Below are 26,708 nucleotides of genomic sequence, written 5' to 3'. Positions count from 1 at the left end.
GAGAAATTATAGCAATAGTCCTAGTTCTGGAATAGCGAGAGGTTTCGAGCTTATCTGCGGGTCCCAGACAGGTCTTGGCCGCATTATACAAAACCAAGTCTGCAGTGAAGCTCAGCTCAAGTTAATAAACACAATCCCTTTCTCCGCGACGAGAGGATACTCCACACCAATTAGCATTTTGCTTTTGTAGCAAGAAAAGCTTTAGGACAAACTTACAAGCGCAGGATTTTTTCATTTACTGCTGCAATTGGTTGGCGGAGTCATACAGCACGCTGTGGTCACCGGGGCTTAGTCCATTCACAGTTTGCGACAGCTGTTCGAGCCACAGAATGTCTATAGCATGATCACGAGTTCCCAGCATCCTGTGCTTGATGCTACAGGTTGTCTCCAATAGAATATCAAAGTTTTGTGTCACTGTAGTCAGCACCAGTACAAATGGCCAGAACCTGGTATAGCATTAGGATTTGCAAATGTACTCCATTTATCAAAACAGACCTTTCATAAACTGTGCCATGCTATTTTTTTTTATAGATTTCTTCAGAATGTCTCTATGAAACCTAGCCTATTTTAAATTTATACTAAGAGTTGTACCAATTTACTTATATAGTAATTATGGACATGCCTGCTATTGTCAAAATGATAACTTTTGTTAATATTACCTGATGTACTGAATGCAGAGCAGCTCCAAATTAAAAAAAAATTTTTAGACAATAAGTATGGTATAAGGAATGCAAAAGTCCCTGCTCTTGTTATACAAATCAAACAGGAGACATGTTAAAAAACACAAACTTTAATACTCATCTTAAAAACAATGTAAGTGTGGCATCACAATGGAACTCCTCCATATCTCAGCAATAACTCTGCAGTGTTAGATAAGCAAATACAGGTACCTTGAGACTCTTGAGGCAGAAAAACATCCGAGGCTAGACTAGTCAACATTGCAGGCTAGACTAGTGAACATTCGGATGCTTCATAGCAGTCGTTAATACATACTAACCTGCAGAGGCGAAAAAGGCTATCCAAACAGTGAGCTTCATCACGGCAGCACAATGCCATGAGTAAATAACTATGCCAGTCTACATAAAAGGTGCACTTGGCACAAGCGGACCTGCCGCTACTTAATGAAATGTGTTGAGAGACTCTGTACCGTTAAGTCACATCACCAAAAATCCTTTCCAGCTGACAAGATCTAACACTGTAGTCAAGCCAGCTAGACCGAAAAAGGCAGGAATGAGAAGTTTCCAGCTCTTGCTGTGGGATTATGCTACCGCTGATATCACCACAACACTGCTGAGCTGAAATGTATAAAAATGAAAGGCTTTCTTTAAGTGATGTTTACGCCAGGATGCACTGAAGCCAAAAGAGTGATAAAAGGCAGTTGTGTAAAACCTGCATGAATCCTGCATGTAGAGAACTAGCAACTCTTGGCAACATTCCCTTCAGCAAAAATTAACACTTGAACGTGCCTCAATACTTGGATCACGTGATAACTTCATGGTTCTGGTGGTCTTTTGCGGCAGCATCCTCCACCCCTTCATCATCATCATCAATCAGAGACTTGCTGTCCGCATCCTGAAATAAAAGCACATGACCAATATCGTTAATATGCATGCAAAGCAGACTGAAAAGGTAGCATAATAAAGTGAACCTTTAGTTTAATTGTGAAAACAGAAAGCACAGTGACAATGGTACAGCATTAAAACATGCACAGTGCGAAGAGAGGTATCTCTCAGGCTCGTGAAAAACTATTAACCACGATGACTACATCAAGGGTCCATTCGTGCCCTGAATCTGCCTTTTATACAGGCATTAGCAAAGCACAGATTCCTTAAACGCCAGGGGGCTTCAAATATCTTTGGTAAGTTACCTGTGGATTACACAATCCTGCAAGAGCTTTGCCAAGAATGCAGGCCACAGCAGTCAAAAAGAGAAGGCCACCCAAGGACAGCAGGAGATAAGCAAAAAGCATGCTGTAGAACATTGGGTCTTCCATCGTCTTTTTCAAGTAGTTGGCTAGAGCATCATCCATCTCGACATGCTGCAAGGCAGATAAAAAAACATGAAGATATCCACCATTACTGCGCTGCCTGAGGCAGGACCAAAGTAAAGTGCATTCATTAAAAATATGCGTAAATAAACTGACAACTTCAAGAGAAACTAGACGAGAAGATTTGATGCTTGGAACCAGATTGAGGAATACCAGAACAGAGGGCCAGAAAGATTGGTTTGGTTTATGGGGGTTTAACGTCTTAAAGCGACTTGGCTATGAGGGGCGCCGTAGTGAAGGGCTCCGGAAATTTCGACCACCTGGGGTTCTTTAATGTGCTCTGACATTGCACAGTACACAGGCCTCTAGAATTTCGCCTCCATCAAAATTCAACTGCCACGACAGGGATCGAACTCGCATCTTTCGGGTCAGCAGCTGAGCACCATAACCACTGAGCCACCGTGGCGGCCACGCCAGAAAAATTAATGATAAATCAAATATTTCGGTGAAGCTTGAAGTTCTATATTTAATTACCTCAAAGATGGTATAAAATGTGTAGTAGCTTAGAACAGATAGAAAAGACATAGCTTTTTCTGAGCATGCTACAGAAAAATTGTACTAATATAAACTTCAATGAAGGCTTTATTAAGATCACGAATATACCATTACACAACGATATTTCACAGAGCTATATGCCAGCTCCAAGCAAACAGGGGCAAATTACCAATAATTACAAGTCCTGTGAAGCACCAAAGTGCAAACCCAGGGCACAACTTAAAAACATTGTTGAATCGTTTTTGCTCACATCAGAGAAATGCTCATGCTGTAAGACAACTTTCCTTTGTTGGCAACTTTTGTGATGAACGAAATTCTTTTGGGCCACCTCTAAATATTAGACAGCACTGCACATTTCATGCACCGAGACCCTTATCAGCTTGACACAAATTTGAAGAGCCTCAAAAACAAGTTTATTTTTATGCCGCTTATGCAGTCTTCAGTCAATTCGCACAAGCCAGAATAAGGACAGAAGTCTAAAGTTTTTCTCTCACTTCATAGAAGTTCGATTAGTGAACAGCCAAGGGGATTTCTGCCTAAAATACAAACTTTTTGCATGACCAGTTAAGTGCACTACCGTATTCCACATAGCTATGTGCAGCACTCTCAACTAGAATCATTAAAGATGAGAGAGCAAAGACTGAAATAACAGAAGACAATGAGAACAATGCGTGTGCTTACGATTTCCTCCCACAGGAAGGGATACACCAGCTCCAGTATATCAGCCAGACTCCTTCAAAGAAAAGGGTCAAGACCACTATCAGACGCACTGAAGAAAGCAGCCGAGTCTTAATGCAGCTTATATTTATGGTGTACAATCAACCATAGCACCGTAATGAATAATATGGCTTACGTGATCAATTTGTTCTTCTTGACGACAACATTCAGCTGTATACGACCCCTCAGACCAACTGTGAGGCCTAGCTTCTGCAGAAAAAGAAATCGTAAAGAGAAGCAATACATGAATGCAATAGGTAGGAGCTGAGTAGGTTTAAAAACCTTTCAGGCACTAATAATGTGGCCACAACAGGAGAATTTCCAAACAGTGTGGTTAAATACCCTACTGTTCCATCCTATTCACTGATTCCAGCAAAGGCTTCAAGGGGGAAAACAAAATGTTCCTGGTGCATCGCTGCAATTCTGGAGGACTTCAGTATCATGGCCTGAACCAGTATAATCTCAGGCAGGTCCCAATTTCAAATCAGGACAATACTAACAGTACAAGGCAGCCAAAGGATTGGCAGAATAAATGTGCAACAGCGGTTAAATTATCCAAGAAACCTTGCTTCCTACACGTTAATCAGAACTGAAGATTTCATGCATGCCCACCAAAACCCTGCCAAGAGCAGTCTACAAGTCTGCTTATGGGAGGAAGACAATGTCATCACTTATGGCATAACACATAACGAAGCCATGAGACACTAATGACAGTACTACCATGGTATTCTGAGAGCTTAGCCAGTGCAGCACTTAGGAAAAGACTTGACGGACATTGTGTGCACCCTGAAAGTTTACAGCAGCCAAAAGGCCAACACCAATACAACTTCTTCAACAACTTGGTAAGTAGGTGGCTTTACCTTAAAACTTTTGGGTTGTGCAGCTGTTTAGACTTTTGCCCAATACACTGAGCGTTTCAAAATAATCACTGAAAGTACAGAGAGAGTACTAAAAGATGGCTTCACGCCTTTAGATATCTAAGCCCATACTGACACTCCAAAACTTACAGGTTCCAGGTCGAGCAGGAAGCCATGGAGAGTGCTGTTTGGATGAAGTCCCTCCACCTGTTCCAGATAGTGGGGATCAGCCATATAAAAGTGTGGGAAGGACAGCGCTGCAGGCACACCTAGAAATGGCAAAGGAACATAAAAAAAAAGTTAACAAAGCACACTGCAGCTATGAAATATGATAATCCATTACCAAGCACAACCAAAATAAACTCCGCTTGACGTACAAGCACTGTATGCAAGTCTCACATTCTGATACAAAATGCACATTGATAACGACTGCAATGGAGAACTCGTCATTGATTGATAATTTCAACTCAACACATGTCAACGTGCCGGTCCATGGATACCTTTTTTTTTTTGTGCCCTTTCTGCAGTGGGACACCAGGAGCTGGCTTAAGTAGCATTCTGATCAGTTGTCCTGGTTCGTTAACTGAAGAGTACAAAGAATTTGCTAGTTAAGGTGAAATCCTGGGTTCTTACCAAACAATAATAGAAAAGTTATGGCTTATTGCGAACAAGATATCTCAATGACCTGTCACAGCAGTTGCAGTGTTGTCATGCCTAGGAAACCAAGCTCTCAACAGTGCTTCGGAATGAAATTAATATAAGTTGAAGAAAAAAATTCATGCCTCCTGTTTTGTGCCTTCAGCCACAAGTAACATTTTCATGCAGTGACTTTGGGTCACATCAAAAATTGAGCCCATTGAAATGATCGAACCGAATGATGCACCTTCTATTCCACATGAAATGACAAGGACCGATGTTATGCAGCCACTCCTTTCAGTAAAACTGGGTGTTTCTAGAGCACCGGTAGCACCAAAGGGCTTGAGACTAGGTAAGGCATGCTCAGACTTTAACCCTTTGTATCCCAGTAGCCACAAATGTGGCTAAAAAGTAATTACTGTTTCTAAATCTTATACCTGACGCGAAATTCCCAAACTACAATCAAATAGTCACATCACATGGACATTTCATAAAAGCCTTCCTACGTGGGAGCAGGTGCTGCAACAACAGCAGCAGCAGCAGCAGCAGCAACAGAGCAGAAAACATGTCATTCTCTAAAAGCAGTCGCATGAGGTTTTTTACCTGCATTTTTAGTGAATGTTTGCTTAATCTGTCATTCATTCCTTCATTTTATCGCTATATTAACAAAAGCGATAGATGCCCCTGCTAATAACTGAATTTTGTTGCGTCACGTCCACCGAAAGTTTTGTTGGGGGAGTCATTGTCAATGCATCCACGTGCATTGCCATCAGGACTGAGGTTACCACTGTATCTGAGGTTTACACGTCACTCGCTAGCAGACTGTTCAGCAAGGCTTCGAAATTCAACTTGCAGAGTTCAAACTACAGATTGCTCTTAGTTTCACAGGGCAGAAAACACTACAGAAGATAAAGACGACGCAAGGCGAACCTCCGCCACTACTGTGCCCAATAGAGCGCCAAATAATCGAATACAAAGTGTGGTGAACCACATTCCAGTGAAAGTGCCTAAAACCAATGCCCCCATTTTCAAGATGCCAACATGCAATCGGCAAACAAGGTTTGTGGGAACTCTCCCTGCTCTGTCCCCTTGGGTTTGTTTCCCCACGACGCATCCTCCTTAGTTACCTCAGCTAACAAGAGAGGGCATCTGCATCACAGTTACGCCAGTGCCGGAGACAGTAATTGTTGCAGGCACGGGGGAGACAGCCCTCACGCTTGGATCTCAGGAACTCGTCATGCCTGGGCATTTCGGCGTAGCGCTCCACACTTCACCAGTGGGGCGAAGTCTCGAGTGAACTTCTCCCATGAGCTCTACCCATTATTTCTGCAGTATCCTAAGTGTTTCCTAAGTGCAGTGTTCTAAGTGGTAAAGGCAACACTTTAAACATGACAGCTCTTCTGGGAACATTTTTCCACCTTTGCATATGACGTGCAAAAAAATGGGATAGCACTTGATCACTGCATGTGGGGAAGGCAAAAACTTGACGAGGTAAATGTGACCAGCTCTTCCAAGTTGGCAAGCAGCAACTTATGCTTCTCGGCTTCACCAGATGAGTGATTACAGGGAAATTTTGAAAACAAGGATCGGGGCGCAGCGAGGTGAAAGACAAGCAGACATTTTCTGCGCTATTACAGATGAACTCCTGAAGTGCGAGTGAGGAATGCAAAGTGGAAGTGTTTGAAATTCACTACAGACACCGAGCAAAAACCACAGAGACAAAGGACGTCACTGGTACCATTTGAGCAAGGGTCCAGAATGAACTGCAAGACTCCGAGTGAATGTATGGTTTGTAATATGCGACAAACATGTGACTGTAGAACACGGTTCGGAACATGCTACATTTTGGTCAAGCCAAAGAGCTGCATAGGCTGCAAAGCCAGGTAGAAGTGTAATATCTGCTACTTTCACGATTGCAGTCAGACACTGAACAGTGAACGAGTGACGTTGAGTACAAGCAATTTAAATGGGCCAGAGATGTTAAGTGGAGGCTGAGAAATGTGAGGCTGAGGAAGCCAGAAGTGATCAAATCATGGAACCCAAATGCAAAATGACACCGTAATGCCTAGAGTGAAAAGCAGCTGAAAATGCCTTTTCCAGTTATAATGGGACTCAAAGAGATGGAATGGTCTCTGTGACCATAACTATACACTTCCCAAGGCTGTTGCCAGTATGCAACAGCACTCATGGGTTGAAGCCAGGAAACCTTCACGAGACATGGGTTTACACATTCCAGTCAAATTCAAGCGTCACCTTTTTATTATCAATATGGGCGCATTCAAATTGTGACCACAGCAAAGTGTCATTCATAGTATCAGTGGTGCTGATATACATGGATTGTTAATTATCAATAAAAAAAACAAGCTGTCTCCTGTCAGGACAACTCCATGGTTCTGAAGGGGAAATGTGAAACTGTTATGGCACACCTCACAGGGATCACTACGAGCTTATGAACCCACAACTCCTCTGGAGAGGATACTGCTGTTCTCAGATAAGCAAGCAGCTCCCATTGTACATTAATACATTAATTTGAACTGATTGCACATCGTTTTCAGTCAAACTACAGAAATCATGTAGGCCACATCTAGAACCAGTTACTCCCGTGCTGCATGATCATTGCTCCCTGCGATTGTCAAGATGTTTGACAATTTGACAATGAGAGTGTCCTTGTTGGTCACCTTTACCTGGAACAGTTAGTAAATTACTTCTCCTTGGAAGAAGCAAAACAGATATCTTGGATAATACATACGGCACTGAAGGTACAAAGCTGTTTCTAACAAATAAACTTGGCATGTATATAAAAACTCAAGCTTAAAGGGACAGTGAGGAGAGCACTATTAATATTTTTTGTATAGCAAAATCCGATAGTACGGCGTGTCATGGCTTTGTTGCCACTTGGCCGGCAGCGAAAGATGCATTTATTTCTAAGAAATTTGGATTCCAAGTTGAAAAGTTTTTCCCGCCGCTCTGATTCAAACTTGGAATTCTCCTATGACGACACAGGACTAAGTGACGTGAAACATGACGTGCACATGACGTAACAGGACTCCGTGATTTCTGGCGGCCAGCAGTGCGGCCTAGCAGCAGCCGAAAAGAAAGCTACCGCTGGCCGCACGTTGAAGGCATCTATTGGCTATTGCGGCCCTCGCTACAGTCGCTTCGCTTACGTTTGCACTGGCGTTTTGCCAGCGTTACGATGGATCTCGTTCTCGAAGTCGTCAGCAAAGTTCTTGCAAATAGACACCTTTAGCATACCGTGTACTATGGCCGTGTACCTTGTTACCGCTAGCGGAATACCGGGAGCCCGCCTACTGCCGGGGAGCAGGTGCTGATTGGTCCCGATGCTGCAAGCGCGCGCGTAGCTGCCGGGCACGTGGCGCCATCTGGCGACGTCAAAGAGATTTGCGCATGCATTGGCTGCGCCTCAGTGATTTGTGGTTTCTCGGGTCCTAGAGTTGCTAGAACCATTGGTTCTAGCAACACTGCTTTGTCCTATGACGTCACCACGCTTGTACTTGCGAGTTTGGCCTGTGGCAGCGATACCTGTATTTTGGTTCTTGCTCTTTTCTACGTTGCAAGAGCTTTGTTGTCAGTATGAGTGGTGTTTTTGTAATCAGGAGCTGGTATTCTGTCGATACAAGCCAACTTCAATTTCTCCTCAGTGTCCCTTTAAAGGATTTCAAAACCATGCACCATCTTTGTATTTTCCAAAAGAATGGAAATGATGCTCGAAAAGAGCACAAACAATAGCTGGTGAAACTGCAAGCTGGTAGAAAGGTACATATACACGACCATGTTTCCCAGATGTTTTAGGGGAGTTTATTACAAACAAGTAACGTGTCTAGGGTGCCTTGTCTACAGCATTTGCATAACCACTCAAACTGCACATTTCATACTAATGTAGTTTATCATTAGTGGTCACATCTGCAAGAGAAACTGCTGATCTAACTTTTGCAACAAACCTACCTCATTTTTGCACAGCCCTCAAAAAATTATGACACCAAATACGTCGGCGAGAGCTGTATTTCAATCCTGTGCTCGTGGATGTAGTAACTTAGCATTTGTTCGAGCAGTGAGGGTTGCATACCATGCTGGCAGGGGCCCAAATTCATCACTCCGGAACGAAGGTGATTCTTAGTGCCGAAACAGGCGTTTGATGAGTAGTTTTCACCATTCAGGAATGTGGTCTCAGGAGCCACAAATTGTTCTAGCTCTATACCCATTTTTGAGACAGGTCCATTAGAGACCATCTTGAATGACCTGAAAACAGGCAAAAACAACAGCTGCAGCACAACACAAAAAAGTATTCCTCGCCCCCTTAACAAAAAAAAAAAAAAGGCCAAACCTTTGCAAATACAAGACTGACTTCTTTTGGGCCACACTGCTGTCAATCACTATGCTAAGGATTCCATTTGGTACTGTTAGCGAACACTACTTTGTTAGTATAGAGAGTGAATGAATTTTCTAAACGATGCACTTCATAGAAACCAGAAAACAGAAACCAACCTAAATGCCTCAATATTCAGCCTAAGTTGTTAACAGAGCCCAATGCACACCACTGACTATACATATTCTGTTTTGATCACAAGCAAACCAAACGGTGGTACAGTCTTTGTCAAAAGTAACCAAGCTGCATGGTTTGCTTCTCATTGGAATAGTAGACCCCTCACATCTTCTCTAAAGATCAAAAACTGCTTTGAAGGTGAGGGCAGGGGTTCTCCTTACCACACAGAGATTTAGAGCCTGAGGGCTGGCATAATAGATTTACTATACGACTGCGAAGCAAACCGTTACTTTTGACAAAGACTGTACTTGTCTCTGAACAGTATTCAGTGCCCTAAGTGTGCCAAGCAGTTTTCAATGACACTAATACTTGTGTTTGCATTTTACGAATACCAACAACGGGTAACTACAAGAAAATTGTGGTGTGTGCCAACAACTCACGATTGCAAACAGAAATTTTCAAAATTATCTAGAGGGAAAAGAGGCATCACGACCTAAGCAAGTTTTTCAATTAGCACTTTAATGAGTGCAGTAATATCGGGAAGTGCAGAGTTCTCATCTGGCATGGCTAGCATTAGGTCGAAAATGTGGCCTGTGCTGCAGAACCACAGCTGTACCAAAAATGCTTCCCACTGCGCAGATTAAATTCTTTCAATAATGCAGTTTTCCACCACTAATAAATTGAACACAAGTGTATGTTGAGTATCTTAGGCTCCTATGGAAATCAGCAAAGCATTTCTTGAAGGCTTGCATTAAGAAAAGATGTACCATAACGAGTGAAACCATGTTAACTGCCCAACAATGGTGAAGCCAAATGCAAAGTGTGCACTTCCCAGCTACTCTTCACCTCCCCATTGTGGATGGAAAAGTGCTTTCCCTCTAGGCAATTCTAACAAACTGTGCTTATAAATTGAACTTTTTTGTCTGGAACTATTTTCATGAATTGCCTAACTGAGATGCAGCTACATCTTAAATAGCTGAAGTGAATAAACTAGTAAGCTGGCCACCTATTTCCAGCTGCGTAATCCTTCTCCCAATTAAAAATGCCCACATTTTAAATGAATGCTAGAATGAAATGACCATAGTTTGCCTTAAAACAACAAATCAAATGAACGTCTTGACTTGAAGTTCCTGTGGCCAAAAATTTTCGTACGAATGGCCAGCAGTTTCAAAGCACTGAACATAAGTTCAAACAATTTGCAAACAAAAATTGGTAATTCATATAGACCGGAAACTAAGAGTACAAACCATGCTTTTGCTCATGCAAGTTCTACTGCAGTGGACATTATCAATGTCAGGAGTTAGTACGAACTCACTTAATTTGACCTACTGGCTTATTTGAACCGAAGCTTTGGCCCTGTAATGATCATGTGTATTAAAAAGCGTACCCTATATTAAATTCTGCACGATTTCAACAATTTCTTTATTGCTTTCGATTCCAAACTATTGAGAGACCATTGTACAATGAACTACATCCAAAATGTTGGTGAGCACTATGTGACAGGCATTTAACTAAGTATGGGTCGTTCAAATAAACTGCTAAAAGAAGATTAAAAGCAGGTTACATTTACCAAGCATGCTGACAATACATTTACCAAGTCCTTTTCAATTGCGTATGTCCAGGCACTTCTAGCTAAAAAAGCTCATTTACCACCACAGTAGAAGTACCATGAAAAGATGTGAAACTTGAACAAGCTGCAAGCACTTGTTTAACTAAGTGACTTAAAACATGATGAAACCAAAGAGGCCAATCAATGTGTCAAAACCCAAATGATTGTGAACCGACTGAGCTGTCTTCACACAAAGAGCTGAACACAGTTGTCTGTGCAGCACTGTTTGTTTAAACAAACGCTTCATACCTGCAGAAGTCAGGGTTGAAAATGTAGACGGAGTTTTGACCAGGCCCAAGTGGAGGCATGAGCTCCCCATCTGAGCAATGAATACAGAACAATGTACACAGTACAGCTTGCTGCATTTCCAGGCTCAATCATTCTGTTAGGGTGTAACCCAAAATATCAACCACTCTTCGAACTGCTAGTCATTTTGCTTTCCTGTTATTCGATACTGTTAGCACTCTGGCCAGTTATGCCTGCTGACAAGCTTTCTGCATCTTTACTAACGTAGCCCCTTTGGTGCAAAATTTGTGAAGTAAACGCTATATAAAAGAAAATCACTGCAATAAGAATCCACAGCTTTCTATGATACAAACAGATGCCTGCCACAAGGTAATTTGGAAGGCCTCTGAGCGCCTGCATACTGACTGGTCAGCACTTGTCACCACACAAGCAACTTTATTGGGTATCTAGTCAGTGTTAGCACAAAAAACAGAGGGGCACAAAACCGCCAAAAGTCTATGAAGCCCCTCGGTGATGAAACAGCACATTTCTGACCACGCTGTTTTCAAGATTATGCACTATGAATGAAAACTCTTAGCAAGTTAAATGAAACAAGGTAATCACATAGCAAAATTTTAACTCATTTTCAAGCAAGAGCGCATGCAGTCAAGAACAGTTAAGCTGCTGGTATAAATATCACTACCAGACACTGCTCCCGCAGAAGCACACAAGTGCAGTTGCGACAAGCTTCACAAAGCTGTTATACACGCGCATACTGCAAAAATTGCGGGCAATAAAAATTAATAACCTATTACGTGTAACTGAAATACAAAATAAAGTTGCTGCAACATAATTAGCTGTCATAGTCAAAAAGAAGTTTGTGTCCTGCATGCCAGGTGGCATGGAAATGCTTTTTAAAGAATGCAGAGGACAAACTGACGCTGGTCTATATAAATTTATTACCTGTTATAATGAAAAAGACGCTGCTTTCATAGCTAATAAAGCCTCTATAAAAACTTTAATTGATGGTTTAGTTTGGTTTATTGGGGTTTAACGTCCCAAAGCGACTAAGGCTATGAGAGACGCCGTAGTGGAGGGCTCCGGAAATTTCGACCACCTGGGGTTCTAAACTTTAATTGAGGCACTGCTGTCACACACTGCTTTTGCAAATAAAATGCTACAACGTCAAGTGTTTTATAGCATGTGCGTGCATGAGGCTAAACGATACTGCCACCTACAGGTTCAAATAGCAACCATCGAGTCCATAATGCTCTCGACGACATCGCAGAAAAAATATTTTACTTTTAACAAACGTCAACTGACCTGCCAAAACCCAACTAATTAAATTTTACTAAAATGAAAGACTGGATGAAGTTGCTCACTTTAATGCTCTAAACAATCCTTGCAAGATACTGTATACACTCAGTTTAAGGGCCATACACGAGTACGGGCAACTCTCCCCAACTTGAGTAAAGCAGAAATTTGGGCAAGTTGGTACGTATTCATTTTTGAAACAGCGCAACAAAGACTGTCTATATATTTGTGTGTTTTTTTCAATAAACCCAGTTGTTAGTCAGCGCCTGTTTGTCTTTACCCCTCAGTTTCCACGTCCCGTCTTTGTTGCGCTGTTTCAAAAATGAATCTCCCCAACTTGGGAGCCAAGAACTTGTAAAAAAATGTCAGCAAAGAGCAAGTATGTATGAGATGATTGTAAATCTAGCGTGCCATGCTACCCTGGGAGCTGCCAGATGACAGGTGGCAGTTGTTATTCTCCTCTCCCAGCATGCGCCACTGTCCAGCTGTGTTCATTCAAAGGAGAATTCGGAAGACTGTACTCCCGACTGGATGGCAACAGCCAACCACGAAGGAACGCCGACTGGACAGCTAAGAAGAGCATTGCTGAAGCTCATCTGCTAGCGAATTTTGAATTTGTGTGGTGTTCACGGGCACTGTAAAGAGTTTTAAAGTTACACGAAATTGAAATGCGATGGATGGAAACGAAGACGACTTCATTTAAGAGGATGATGAGGAGCCAGGGCCCGAGCAGCAGCGATGGTGATGAAGAAATTCGGAAAGGGTTTGCAACTAAGTGCCAGACACAGCATCAGACTACGTACAATAAGGTGGCTTTCTAGGGGTATATAGTTGGAAAAGTAAACCGCACAATGCCACTTTTGTGTAAAGGCCACAATCCCCAAAATCATGCAAAAGAAGTGCCGTCTTTATTAGAGTGGATAAAATATACCACATAAGAGGTAACTTCCAAAACTACACTAAACTTTTATGTATTGCATAAAAATGTATGGAAGCAACTAATACAAAAATATGACCAGGCTTGCATTTTGACAGGAACAGATGACAGTACCATTAAGGTTACAGTGCCTAAGGGAGTAACATATTAAGAACAACTAGAAATGGTTGACTTTTACATCGCTAAGCTCGCATAAAAATAAGTAAATATTAAAAAAGTTAACAGTGCAGCTATACACTCCCCTTCATTAGCCGCCACCTGTTTCTCACACTTCTCTTTGCAGCTCTCAATAACTGTAACCTTAATAGCATTAATCTGAAACTCCATTCAATTGACTGGCACTCAATCAGGTGCAGCAGAAAAACCAAGTTCAATAATGTATCAGCAGAAGTACAGCTGGCCAAGTCTTTAGCTAGCGTGCGTGACGGCAGCTTTTTCTGCCCTCCTGCACTTTGTGACAAAGCAAACTTGCTGAAAGCTTAATATTAAGCACAGGCTTAGTGAGCCTTGCTTAGATTTGATATTTTTGGAAGTTTGCTCCGTCATAAGCTACAGGAGCACGGAAAACACTGCCGTCACGCACGTCAGCTAACGATTTGGCCAACTGTACCAGCATGCCCGTAAGGAGTGTTCTGACCAACGCAGGATCACCTTTACTGGCACATTTGCACAAGTGAATCTGAGAGAAGCTACACGACAAGCACCCAACGTTGAAAGCAAAATCTCTCAAAAGGCCATTGTTTTTTTTTTTTTTTTTTTTTCACACAGCAACAGCATTCAAGCTGCCGACCTGACTAGAATATGATTGCATACAAGCATAAAATAGCCACTTTGCAATACTCACTTGTGCCGTTTATCATGCCGCAAGTCCCGTTCCACCAAGTCAAATTTCTGTGGCACAAAGATGGGCACAAAAGTAAGAATCGCAACACACAGGTCAAACGGGTGCCACCCATCAGTGTGCCTAAACAACCTGACCTAACACAGACAAAACTGTGCCACTAGGCGCGACCTAAAGAACCATTATCAACCCTTATTTTCCTGTACTTGCACAAAATTGCATCGGCTAAAGGCCAGATGCAAGAAACAAGTGAAATAAAGCAGAATCTGAACAGCAGTAACAGACACAACAGTAGCACTAAAAAAAAAAAAAAATCATTGTACAGTAAAAAAATAAAAATAAAATAAAACTCACTGCAGGCCATTCCAACGAGTGATCAAATTATACTTGTCCATTTCACCTTTGCCTGTGTAGACAGTGAAAAGTCCATCATTGGAGCCATTACGCTGAAAATAAAATTCAAGCAGCAAGAATAAATATTACACAACACAGATTGCATTTACTCTATAAACAGTGGTGACTGAGTGATGGTGTGGAGCTCTCTTCCTCCAAATATTCACAAGTGCACAGGAGCCCGTAAGGACCGAAGCATTAAACAGTACACCTTGTGCAAACCCTAAATAGAATAAACCACATGCACCACACACACATTGGTGGGAACGTTCACCAGAATAAAAAAAATGGAAAGCCGCATCTAGAAAATGTGCGGCAAACTTATGCAATAAAGAAAGTAGGCTTAAGATATTGATAAAGAAGCATTTTACTAAGTCACATGTCAAACATTGTGCAGCATGGTCAGCAACATGAATAACTGCTAGCTATAAGATATAGAATATATTTTTCATTGTGTGTTGCACACAACCATCCAAAGGCTGCTAGTGAGCTAACAAAACCAAGTACCTCAAAATTTTTTTTCTCTAAACAAGTTTTGCGCATGGTACAAGGATTAAAGGGACTAAACAGCTCCTCAGCGCTTCATATCTTCAGTTCATGTGAACAGCTGGGCATTTCGCAACTTACTCCAATCTTAAGAGTTAGCCGCATGAGGTGATAGTTCACATTGATATGCCGTGCGATGAGCTGAGCGCCACTCAACTGCTGTCGCTCAGGTTCTGGGTTTGCAAAAAATTTCACCCATCGCCTGAAAGTGGTTTGCGGAACTAGCCAATAGCAGAAGAAGTTTGGGGTAGATATGCGACTTTCGATCTGTATTGTGAGTGGAGGTCATTTTTCCACCATGACTTCAGCGAAGACGCTGCCTACACTCGCTTAGTTAATATCTGTGCGCCTAAACAGTGCAGTGAAAGTACATCTGTCGTGAAACCTTGGTAGGAGCAGTGGAACAGAGAAGAGTGTTGCAGGGCATCCCTCTATTGTGCTAGCATAAGTCTACACATATCGTAACAAAAAGTGACTAAGCACTCAAGAGGCCACAACCGAGCAACATTGCTGAAACATGCCACTCTGCCACCAAGTCTCTTCGCTTCACGTGGATGTACCAGCGGAAGTGGTAGGCAACTACCTTCGCCATCGTACATCGCATCACAAGGAACATCGTTTCAGGCAGTTACTGCTTTATTTGGCGCAAAATCATGCACCCTTAGCCAGGCAATCTCAAGCTAAAAACACAGGTATCCTGTGTGCAGCTGCTCAAGATTAACAAATCAAGAGCACAGCAGTGTTCCAAGAAACATGTGAAACAATTCTGTGGTAGCAGGACTAATGAAGCACAGAAGATGAGTTAGCAGGTCACAGTTACGGACGGCTGAATGGCAGCTACAGTTGGTTAAATGAGCCTACCTGGATCATCACACCAAACTTTCCCTTTGTGTCAGGTATGGTTGGATCAAAAATACGGCTTTCCTTGATAAGTTCGTCGGCGTAGCCTTCAAAGAGGAGCTCGCTCACTGTATGTTGCACAACTAGTTTCTCATGAAGCCGATTGATAAAATGTGCAACTATTCTCCGTTCCCAGGAGTACTTTAGGTTATCAACAAGGGCACCTGATGACTGGAAAAAAAAAATGCAACAATCAACAACACTTAAGACAGCCTACTATCGCTAAGCAAATGCAAAAAAAAAAAAAAACTCCACACCTGTGTATTTTTCAGCACCTGCAGTTTTACACTTCACACTTGCGTGTTTCTGTTTCTGCTTATTACTTTACTATGAGGACGTTACAGCAGGGCTTGCAAATAGCAACAAGAACAACAAAAGTTACTGCATTTTCTAGTGCATAAGTCACTCAAGGCAGACTGTGGCAAGAAGGCAAGCTTATCAGAGTTTGAAGACAATCTGCACACGGCAGGTGGCGTAAGCGTACATTTTTGTCGCACTCTCTAACAAAGGCATCCTCAGCGCATCTTTATTGTGTTTGCCAGATGAACAAGAACGTCTATACACTGGTGTGACATGTCTGAAAACTGCTGTTTTCAAAGGGCATGAGACTTTTACTCAAATACAGTAAATCCACTATGGTGCCACCTATACAAGCATAGGCTTAGCATTTTTCTTCACAATACTTTTTGACATGCTCACCAACCACAACCATTAAAGCTACACCTTGGGCATGTGTATCTCCATAAGAAGCCTTAATTGGAAACACAACTTACCACAAGAGGGATATTGATGGATGTAATAGTGTCGTTTTCAGTACCAATGGATGAATTTCTGTCAAAGAAATAAGTCTTGACTTCTCTGTAGGACACTGTGCCATTGGAGTTCCATGTGATATTTTTCTTGATCCATGTTACCCTGGGAAAACAAATGTTTCACGGAGATGGTCTCACAACTTATAGAAAAAAAGGATGGGGGGGGGGGGGGGGGGGGTGGAATAAGACAAAGTATATTTTGAATACAAAGAAAACCGGGCCACATTCTCCTTCATATATTAAATGCACCAAAGCAGCAGCAACATTCCAGCAAAAATACTTCATTGCTTATCATACTATGAAGCCCTACAGCTTAGGGACCCTCAGCTACCACAGCAATTACTCAAACCAGGCGCCATAGCAAGAATGCTTTACTGCTTAACATAGCATGAAAACCTCCAACTTTCGCACCTTTCGCTACCCTTACAGCACTAAAAACCAGGATTTCAAAATTTTAAAATGTCGCTTAAATTTGCAGTGGCCACTGCACGATACATACTACAAGGGTGTTTACATACTACAAGGGCGTTGCAAAGAGTACCAGACTTTCCCATGCACAAGGCGCGGCTTTTTTTTTTTTAACTTTGCTAGTGCATCTATACAATGGCCTCTCTTATGAGTTTTTTCATTCTTTTTGGGAGTATGGAAATAATTTGGGCTCATGTTCGGGTTTTTTTTTACCATTTAGAATGGGCAGCCACAAGTATTGCACTACAATTGTGATAAAATTAGCCATACAGAAAAGAAAAAAAAAGTGTCACTATCGATCACGCGCTTGTAACATGGTGTTACTTCAATACGGGGACCTCCGTGCGCAACATTCCTAGGTGAACTTTGTCACAAAACGGTAGCACTAACGATTTCCACGATTCCGAAACCTACAGCAGGCTCAGGGAGCCCAGCATTAGTAATATGAAATGCCAAGAGATGGCGACCTCCAAGCTTCTCGCCCGCCCACACTGCCAAGACAAGGCAGAACAAGCCGAATCACTTTTCCTGCCACCATTTGCAACACTGTTTGCACTGTATACGGTGGCTACGAGTGTTTTTTCCACTTCCTGCTTGTACTATGCATATCGTGCTGCAGTATGCAACCGAAGTTGAGCAAAAGCTACGCAGCAAAGTTCAAGTTATCTGTTGTTGAGTATGCTATGGGGAACCTGCGCTGAAGTTTGCCGTGTCGATTGCAGCGCCGTAACACACAGCATAGCGAGAGGAGGAAGCAGTTTTTGGGGCACTCGTAGCGCTATTCCACGCCACGTTCCTGAGCTTACTGGCGTGAGCTTCTGCGCTCTGTCGAAGTCACACGTGGTGCGTGTCAGTTATCTGGATTATGTCTACAGAAGCGAGGCAAACAGTGTTATCAACCAAACACGGGCTTCTAATCGTTCAGAATGTGCCCTCGCGTTTGTAGCGGCCCAAGCGACTGACGGCAGCAACTTTTAGTCGAATAGTGGAATAACTGCAGTGCCACCTGGGCAGCGCAGGCTCCCCATCGGGCACAGGAATCGAGATACAGGACGCCACGCCGAGAAAATTATTCACAGCTTTCACACGTATAGTCAAATCTCATTGCCTTAACTGGGTTAATTGAGATGAGTCTTATGCAACGCTACGCCTTATATATAAACTTTCTTGCTGCAAGCCTGCATATATATGGAGTGCATCTTATACAGCAGAAAACAGGGTAAGCTAGGAGGGCGCTTGCAGGGGTCACAGCCCCTTCAGAAATAAGTTATTATCCAAAGGGGGGAAAATGCTACAATTAAGGAGTATGCCAAGAGTGCGCAGAAAATTCACACCCTCCCAGATATTTAATCATGCAATTTCTACAGATATCTCATATCTGCCCATCAAAACTCAACACTGGCTTCAAAGTCTCTGTTAAACTGCGATTGACTCATTTCTGTCACAAGAATTTGTTATGTAACCAAGCACATTTTAAACATGTACCATTAATCCTTCAAAAAACATAAAAGAAAATGCAAACAGAACAAAGATGTAACAGGTAAACACTGAAGCATTGATCATAAAACGATTTTTCGCATTTTGCATGCCTGTCTTGAAATGGTTCCATGGAAGATTTTTCAAATTACCAGGCTTTTTTTAAAGTGTCCCCATTCTGCTATTCGACCTTGTGTACCAGGATTTTGCAGATTTCACTAGTACAAATGTCATGTAGCGCCTGAGAGGAATATTGCTCCTCCTGTTCTAATTCCTGTTTATGATCACAGCAGGCAACTACTGTTAGATACTACATATGCTGCGTCAGGCCCTCACAATACCAGCTACAAGATAGCGGCCCTCATAGTCAAATAAGGATGTGAGTAGTGTTGTCAAGTTTTTGGCTATTACCAGCACCTCACCAGCAAAAATTCATCATCAACTTAATCGGGAATGAAGCTAATGTCATGTTAGAAAAAAAATGTAGACTTGATGCCACTGAGCTACATGCTAGCGAGGCAGATGTACAAAATGCGCATTGCAGGTTGCACCTGATGCAGATTTCTTCTATGCCGGTATTGGTACTGAGGCATACCATTGGAAGAAACACAGACAAGCATGGCAACTACGTTGAAAAGTAATGTCTAAAGCCATGAAAATGGCACACTGTGCTTAAATTTTTAACAGGAAGCAAAATTCATTGCACATTTTATTCACAATCTATGGTATGTAACAACGTTAAATAGCATACATAAAGCAATATATATGAGGAGGAGTTACCTGTATGAATAAGGTCCGACTTCCTCAAGCTTTGGCTTTGCTTTATTGGCAACGAACTCTTTTGGGTTGGTCAAGTTAAAGAAATAAAATTTTCTGTATATAGGAAGAGGAATGTTCTGCCAAAGATTGAACACATCCGAGTTGTTCACCAGTGGGAGTTTCTAGAAAATGAGAAATGAGGCCACAAAGCATTAAATACATACCACTGCTTCCTCAAATATGCCACAATCAAATAAGAGGATATATGCAAAAATGAACTGACAAACTATATGCTCGCACAAGCTACCTATCTGCAAGCCATGCAAAGAATGGTGTGACCGAAAGTGCACCAGAGAACTTGCAGACAGACAAATCTCAACTGTTCTGCCTTAATAATGAGAGCAGGAACAAGTTGCTTGCTCATAAAAGTGAGAATGCATTCTTCTTTAAGTTCCTGTATGGCTTTGTTGGAGCAGTACCAAAGTGCCGATTTCAATTTTTAGCAAAGAAAAGAATATCAGCCCCAATCATACAGTTCACACCTTACACTTCACAACACAAAAAGGAGAGGAAACTGTTTGAAAGCAGCGCTACGATAAAAGCAAACTTGCATGCTGGCTCTGCCTACCGCTCTTGCGCACTTCACATAGCCCATGGCATTTTTATCATTTCTCTTCAGGGTATCACAACAATTTGTGCAAGAAAAAGCAACAATGGGCTAACCAAAGGAACCACATGTACTACCTTGTCTAGAAGGCTTGTGAATAACCTAGGCAGAAAGATGACACCAGCACCACCAAGAAGAGCCAAGAAAAACCCAATAGCACCAAGCACCACTGCGAGAGGGAAGAAAAAGTAATTACGCGGAGCAGCACATTGGCAAGAGTGTAAACCAACACTTAGTGCCCTCTATACTCAACATATAAAGCTAAGCAACTCTAGGAGTTTCATTAATAAAAACACTGCCCCATGTCAACATATAATTTTAAACGGCATTCCCCACTTTCATATTTGAGCAATAAACACAGAGCACAATGCTGTCGGTCAATTCCCCCCCTAACAGTGCTTTCGAAGCCATGAATGGCACTCCACCAGCACCGGTCTCTGCAACAACATATGCAAGCTATTCATACTAAACACGGAGATAACCACTTAGCTTTATGGCCCACTTGGGCTTTGAATGGAATGAACCTTATCAAGTGAATTTTACGCAGCATAAAGTCTACAATGATGCCATGATGGTATGTTGCTTTTTGCAACACAACTAAAAAAAATGTTACAAAAAGTGCACACTTCTCTGTACTAACAGCAAGAGCTCTGGGAGGCGAGATACCCCCAGTTTATACTGTTGTGAAGTTGCGAGCTGCTATACTGTCGGCTAACAGTTCTGTTGCCAACCTACATACATGCCTCACATAATACTCCAGTCGGAGCCTGTGAGGAATTTGAATAAATAAATAAATACATAAATAATTTTCTTTCATGCCACAGAGTACGAAACCCTGCAAACGATGCATGCCCCTGCACGGGAGAAAATTTCACAGCCTTACAGAAGTGCTCCAGTATTTGTGCAGAATATTTGATCTAGAATTAAAGAATTCCAGAATTTCAAGGATACAATAAGGCAGTAATCAAGATGGGCAAAAAAAATTACTTCGTCACACAGGCTACGAATTTTTAAATATCGAGAAGCTTTATGTAACCACCCTCTTCATGTACAGAATCTGAATTTCTGTCCCTGGCCTATCGGCAAGGAGGACTACGCTATTTATAACCACATAATCCTCAGGGAGACCATTTGAAGACTTCCACAGATACTATTTACTGCAGCTTTGTCCTAGGTCTGTGCGAGTTCTCAAGCTTCAGCTAGAGTGAGTGGCTGTGCTAGATTGTTTATTCTTATTTTTTTTTCATGTCTCCAAGTACAAGCTATGTTCACAAAAGTAGTCACAAAACAAATCGAAGCCTTTAAACTAACAGACCATGGCACATTGAGAAGGCCGTTACACCTTTGAAGGTATCAGATTATTCACCGAGAAACAGTTTTGCCATGTGTTCCATACGAAATTACTCGTTAATACAGAAACCTTTCTATTATGGTAAGAAGAACATATCACGCGTCCACACTCATGTATAAGCGTTGCCAGCAATTGTTTAGTTCAGATGAAACTTCACATCATGTAGCTGTTTCTTCACCCAATTATCTGGCAGTGTGCAGGAGCTATATAAGATGACCCTCCTGGGTTAGTGCACCTTTTTGTAACAATATCGATGCTCTTCCAGCACAATGTGCACTTTCTTCAAGACGGGTCATTCAGACAAAACAGTCTAGACCTTGCTCTATTCAAAAGGCATAACACTATAACAAACAGTGCATGGTGCAAAGCCCAAGGAGAAGGAGCAGTTGAAAGCCCGTTTAATTGAACTGCATTACTGGACTCGAGTGAATCACTTTTGCTTATGTTGCCACATGATGCTAAGTGGATGAAGGGGACAGGTTGACACAAAGATGAAACCAGCTAACAGCCAAATTCGCCTTGATGAGAATGCATTTTCAAGAAATTGGCACCTCACTGACTCGTTTCTCAGATGTTAGGCACTGTGTAGCTTCACCTCAAAGAGGTAGGTCAGAACGACCCAAATTTTACAAGGAACTGAAGGACTGAGCAAAATTTAAGAAGTTTCAAGGACCCATGCGAATCATAGAGTGCTCAAGCATATAGATGACTGGTACGAGAGGGTGCAGTAAGAGATCCGATTAATCAAAAGCCATCATAAAGGATGGCTTTGGATTAATTTTAACCACCTGTCGCACTTCAACGCACACTAACATCACATAGCACATGGGCGCAATTGCATTTTGCCAGAGTTATGAATCAATCCCATGACCTTCGGCTCAGCAAGTGAAAAAGAAAACGAGCCACTGCACTGGGTGGACAAAGTTGAGACAACTGCCAGAGTGACACCAATCTGTACCAATCTGTACGTATGGCTGCAAGAAACTTGCTTATGCCACGACTGCCACACTGCATTGCATGCGACCAACTACCAACGAAGAGAGGAAAAAGTCTGTACGTATGGCTGCAAGAAACTTGCTTATGCCACGACTGCCACACTGCATTGCATGCGACCAACTAGCAACGAAGAGAGGAAAAAGGTAAAAACGGCGAGAGACCAGAAGTGGTTCTTTATGGCCTGGAAATTAAAACTAACTGTACTGGGCATCAGCACAGGATTATGACACAGCACGAAATTTTAGATGGAGTTTAAAAACAGCCCGGGGAAGATGACACTTTTCTATTGGCACACACACAAAAAAAAAGGCTCCTAAAGCCAAGCAACCTAGAACCGCATTCAACATAGAGAAATCACCATTTCATAACATTCTATGCAGCCCCGACTACAGCCAGCTGAGCAGTGGGCAATCTCGACAGAAAAACACACAACGGAAGAGCGAATTGGTGGTTGTGCAACCAAGCAGAAATGCTACGAAGGAGTACAATCCTCGAAAAGGAGAACAGGTTTCCGCACTGCTGCCCATGCAGCCCACAGTGAAGTCGGACAACGCCGGGAATGTAAATGCACCCAAAGAGGCCCAGCGTGCACGCGACTGCCTCATGACATTGAACAATGAGGCCAGGTAACGTCAACACAAGGTGGGCCCACGCATGTGTGTTGCTCTTTTCACTCAACCCCTAACAATGAAGGACAATTACATAAGTCATAACATTACATCATTGAATTGAATGTAAGTAGTTGCCAACTAAAATGAAACAGCATTAAGGACACTGTTGCATTAATGAGATTAGAAATGAGCTTTCTCACATGCCTCGTTGAGGCCAAATACTAAAGATAACAGGATATATTAAAACAGGAAGTAAAGTACGGAAGGGAAGGAAGGAAGAGAATTGCAAAGCTATCGTATGAGCAGCAAAAAAAAAAAAAACAAAGCAGTTAAGTGCACTATAAGCACGGAAATAAAATATCTGTCAATGGAAAGGATGCCATTTGCATCTCACGAACAATTTGCGAAGGAAACTGCAACAAAATGAGTATACGAGTTACAGATGCCTAAACCACAAGAAATGAAGGTGGTAAGGATTGAAACCCAATCCGCTACTCACTACGCCATCAGACATATGCTAATTGCAGAAGGAAAAGCAATGATTCCATAAAAGACCATTTTCTGGACACCGTCCAAGACCTTCCTTTACGTATCGCGCCCATATTTCCTTGTTTGGATTTGTTCACAAGGACGCTAGCCAATAATTGTAGAGCTATTTAAAAACCGTCGAAGGCCGCATTTTAAGCAAAAAATAGAGCTCACAATTCAGTTAGGCGGTCCTTTTGGCCAATAATAAGTTATGTTAGCTGGTAGGATAAAGTTCTTCATGAGGGACACCGCTCATGAGCGATAATTCGTGAGCGATAACTTTTTTGAAAGGCCTTCGACTTTTGCGGAGCAGCTGTTACACAAAGCCCAGATTAGCGACAGACCGACGGACCCCACCGATAAGCGCACTTAACCATTTCGGTATCGCCGTCTCTCGCCGCAGAACAATATAAGATAACAGCACTCGCTCAGTTAGTGGTTTTGCCGTGCACACGCACAATACTAATTATTTTGGCCGAGCACGATGCAGGAGCGCCTGTCGACGCAATCGAGAGGGCCAAATGGTGCTGCCCTGAGCGCATACATTTGCGCGCGTTCGACATTCAGAACCACTTTCACCACATAAATGCAGAATAAGAAAAATTACACATGCGTATCACATGAAAGTAACTCACCTAAAACGCGACTCAAAGCCATGTTTTCTTTTTGAAGCCGTCACACCCACATGACGCCCCAGTCAGCTCGTCTTCCAAGAGCCTGAAAATCACGGCGACAAACCGACGTTTTTCGCACGGTCTCCACAAGACAGGAGCAGAAAGTATGGCCTCGATATGACGGTAAGCTCAAAACCAAGGCAGCCTGCAATCGGTAGGAGTTGTTATCGCAGTTGCCATGTCCTTGTTCACGATGCGAAGGCAATCGCGACCTCACATACCGTTAAGAGTACAAAGACCTTGGTGTAAATGACACCCGAAAACAAACGCCATCTGAGGAAAAGCTAGGAAAAGCCGCTAAAACTGCAAACAGCATGTCAGCCTTAACATCTCGCACTTCTAGCGTTCAAACGTGCACGAGCGAAACTCACTGTGCGATGCTGCAGCACACGATGGACCGTCCCCGTAAGTGCATCCGTCAGCACAGCGCTCCAAAATCACACAGCCCCGCCAAGCCACTCTCCCGTTACAACAAACACGCCAAGCGCTCACCTAATCCCATGCACAGCGCTCGCTTGACAACTCAAGCGCGTGCCAGCGTTGCGGCCGCTATCCGCCTCCTACCGCTTTCAGCGTGCAGTCCGACCGTCCTCGCCAAACTACGGCCAACGGCATGCACGCACTTCCACAGCACAAACGACACTGCACGCTTCGGCGCCAGCATCGGCGCTTCGTTGGCTGCTTATCGCGCCACACATCGCATTCGCATGCGTTGGGAGAGTTGCCTTGGGTTGGCGAGGTGCGCCGGTTTCTCGTACCTAGACAAGGCGTTGCCACCCGCTTTGTCCCTAGGAAGCCACGTGACGTGCCGTAGACTACAGTATACTTTAGTAGCGCGCAGCATGGATCACTTCGAACGTTGGATACATGTACAGGTGGATGATCAGGTGGCTGCACCAGTCAGTTACAGAGTTACTAGTTCAAATAAAGTTGAGTAAACGCTAGTGGAACAATTAGGCTTGTTTAGTAACATTGACGCAGACACCAACGTTACTAGAACCTACTCAGTTTCGCAGCTCCCCATACCGCCCAGCGGAGGAGAGTGTCCCAAGCGGCGGTCACGAGAACTAACGGCGCTGCAGTCGAGTCTTGCTCCCTGCCGGGCGCGTCGTCTGCTACACGCAGCGCGGAAGCGTGGAGCGGCCGGCACATATGAGGTTTTGGCGAGCTGCATTCGCACTCTACATGGCTGCAGTAAAATAATACTTCCATTACGGCAGCTTTTGCTTCGAAGCTGCGTGTTATCTTGGAGAAAACGTTTGTGTGATGCGAAGGTAGGCTGTTAATATTGTGAAAAAATTGCAAAAACGCTGAAATGACTGTCCGTGGAGTCGTCGTTGGGATGCCCGCTATTGCATCCCGGTGCAAAGCAGGTCAGCATGAAGAGGCCCGATGTCACAAAATACTAAAACAAAATTCAGGGGCCACTTTGACGATCTAAAGTGCGCGAGGCGAAAGCCTTTCCACGCAACTTTGGCCGCACGGCCGTTGGCACACACGAGGCGGCTATGGGGCGCTTTGGTTTGGCTAGCCATGACAAATTGGGTCGAGACTAATTAGCCATGACCCATGAATAACTAGTCATGATTGATTAATTAGAACTAGTTATGTCCGGTTAATGACTGGCTAGTCATGACTAACCAGTCAACTACTAATGGCTAGTTAATGACTAACTTGTCATGACTGCTTAATAACTAACCAGTCATGACAATTAGTAATTGGTCATGGTTAGTCATGATTAATCCGTCATGACTAACCATGACTAATGGCTATCCAGTCATGACTAGCCATGACTGGTTAATTACCAACTAGTCATGACTAACCATTAATGACTAATGGGGTCATGGCTTGACCCATGACTTACTAGTCATGATTGGTTATTGACTAACTAGTCATGATTGCTTATTGGATAACTAGTCATGTCTGGTTAATGACTAGCTAGTCATGACTAACCAGCGATGACAAACCAGTCATGACTAACCAGTCATAACTAGCCATGACTGGTTAATGACTAACTAGTCATGATTGCTTAATGACCAACCAGTCATGACTAGTCAGTCAGTAGTCATGGTTAGTCATTACTAACCATGACTAATGGCAACAAGTCATGACTGCTTAATGACTAACTAGTCATGACTAACCAATCATGACTAATTGGGTCATGACTTGACCCATGACTTCCTAGTCATGATTGGTTATTGACTAACTAGTCATGATTACTTATTGACTAACTAGTCATGTCTGGTTAATCACTAGCTAGTCATGACTAACCATGACTAATGGCTAACCAGTCATGACTGCTTAATGACTAACTAGTCATGACTAACCAATCATGACTAATTGGG

General features: G+C 42.8%; 1 protein-coding gene across 3 annotated transcripts; it reads right to left on the bottom strand.

The window, feature by feature from the left end:
• Window positions 1-774: 774 nt before the first annotated feature.
• LOC149372318 (lysosome membrane protein 2-like) lies at window positions 775-25,120 on the bottom strand. 3 transcript variants are annotated; one of them, XM_089566784.1, is made up of 15 exons: window positions 24,735-25,120; window positions 24,325-24,406; window positions 20,281-20,372; window positions 19,558-19,718; window positions 16,795-16,936; window positions 15,983-16,192; window positions 14,537-14,628; window positions 14,186-14,232; window positions 11,115-11,184; window positions 8,840-9,012; window positions 4,267-4,385; window positions 3,396-3,469; window positions 3,224-3,275; window positions 1,868-2,038; window positions 775-1,572 (listed from the first exon to the last, which is right to left on the bottom strand). In XM_089566784.1, exons 2-15 carry the CDS (start codon window positions 24,344-24,346, stop codon window positions 1,480-1,482), a joined length of 1,518 nt encoding a protein of 505 aa, XP_089422910.1. In that variant the 5' UTR covers window positions 24,347-24,406; window positions 24,735-25,120; the 3' UTR covers window positions 775-1,479. The 3 variants fall into 3 exon arrangements, with proteins under 3 accessions (XP_089422910.1, XP_089422912.1, XP_089422911.1); XM_089566786.1 differs by having other exon boundaries at window positions 24,928-25,120; XM_089566785.1 differs by having other exon boundaries at window positions 24,856-25,119.
• Between the last annotated feature and the right edge of the window lie 1,588 nt (window positions 25,121-26,708).

The sequence above is a fragment of the Amblyomma mixtum genome, chromosome 1 (genome assembly GCF_055824585.1).
Source record: "Amblyomma mixtum isolate Tamu chromosome 1, ASM5582458v1, whole genome shotgun sequence".
NCBI lineage: Eukaryota > Metazoa > Arthropoda > Arachnida > Ixodida > Ixodidae > Amblyomma > Amblyomma mixtum.
The sequence above is the reverse complement of the archived record's forward strand: the minus strand, read 5'-3'. Positions and strand labels throughout refer to the sequence as shown.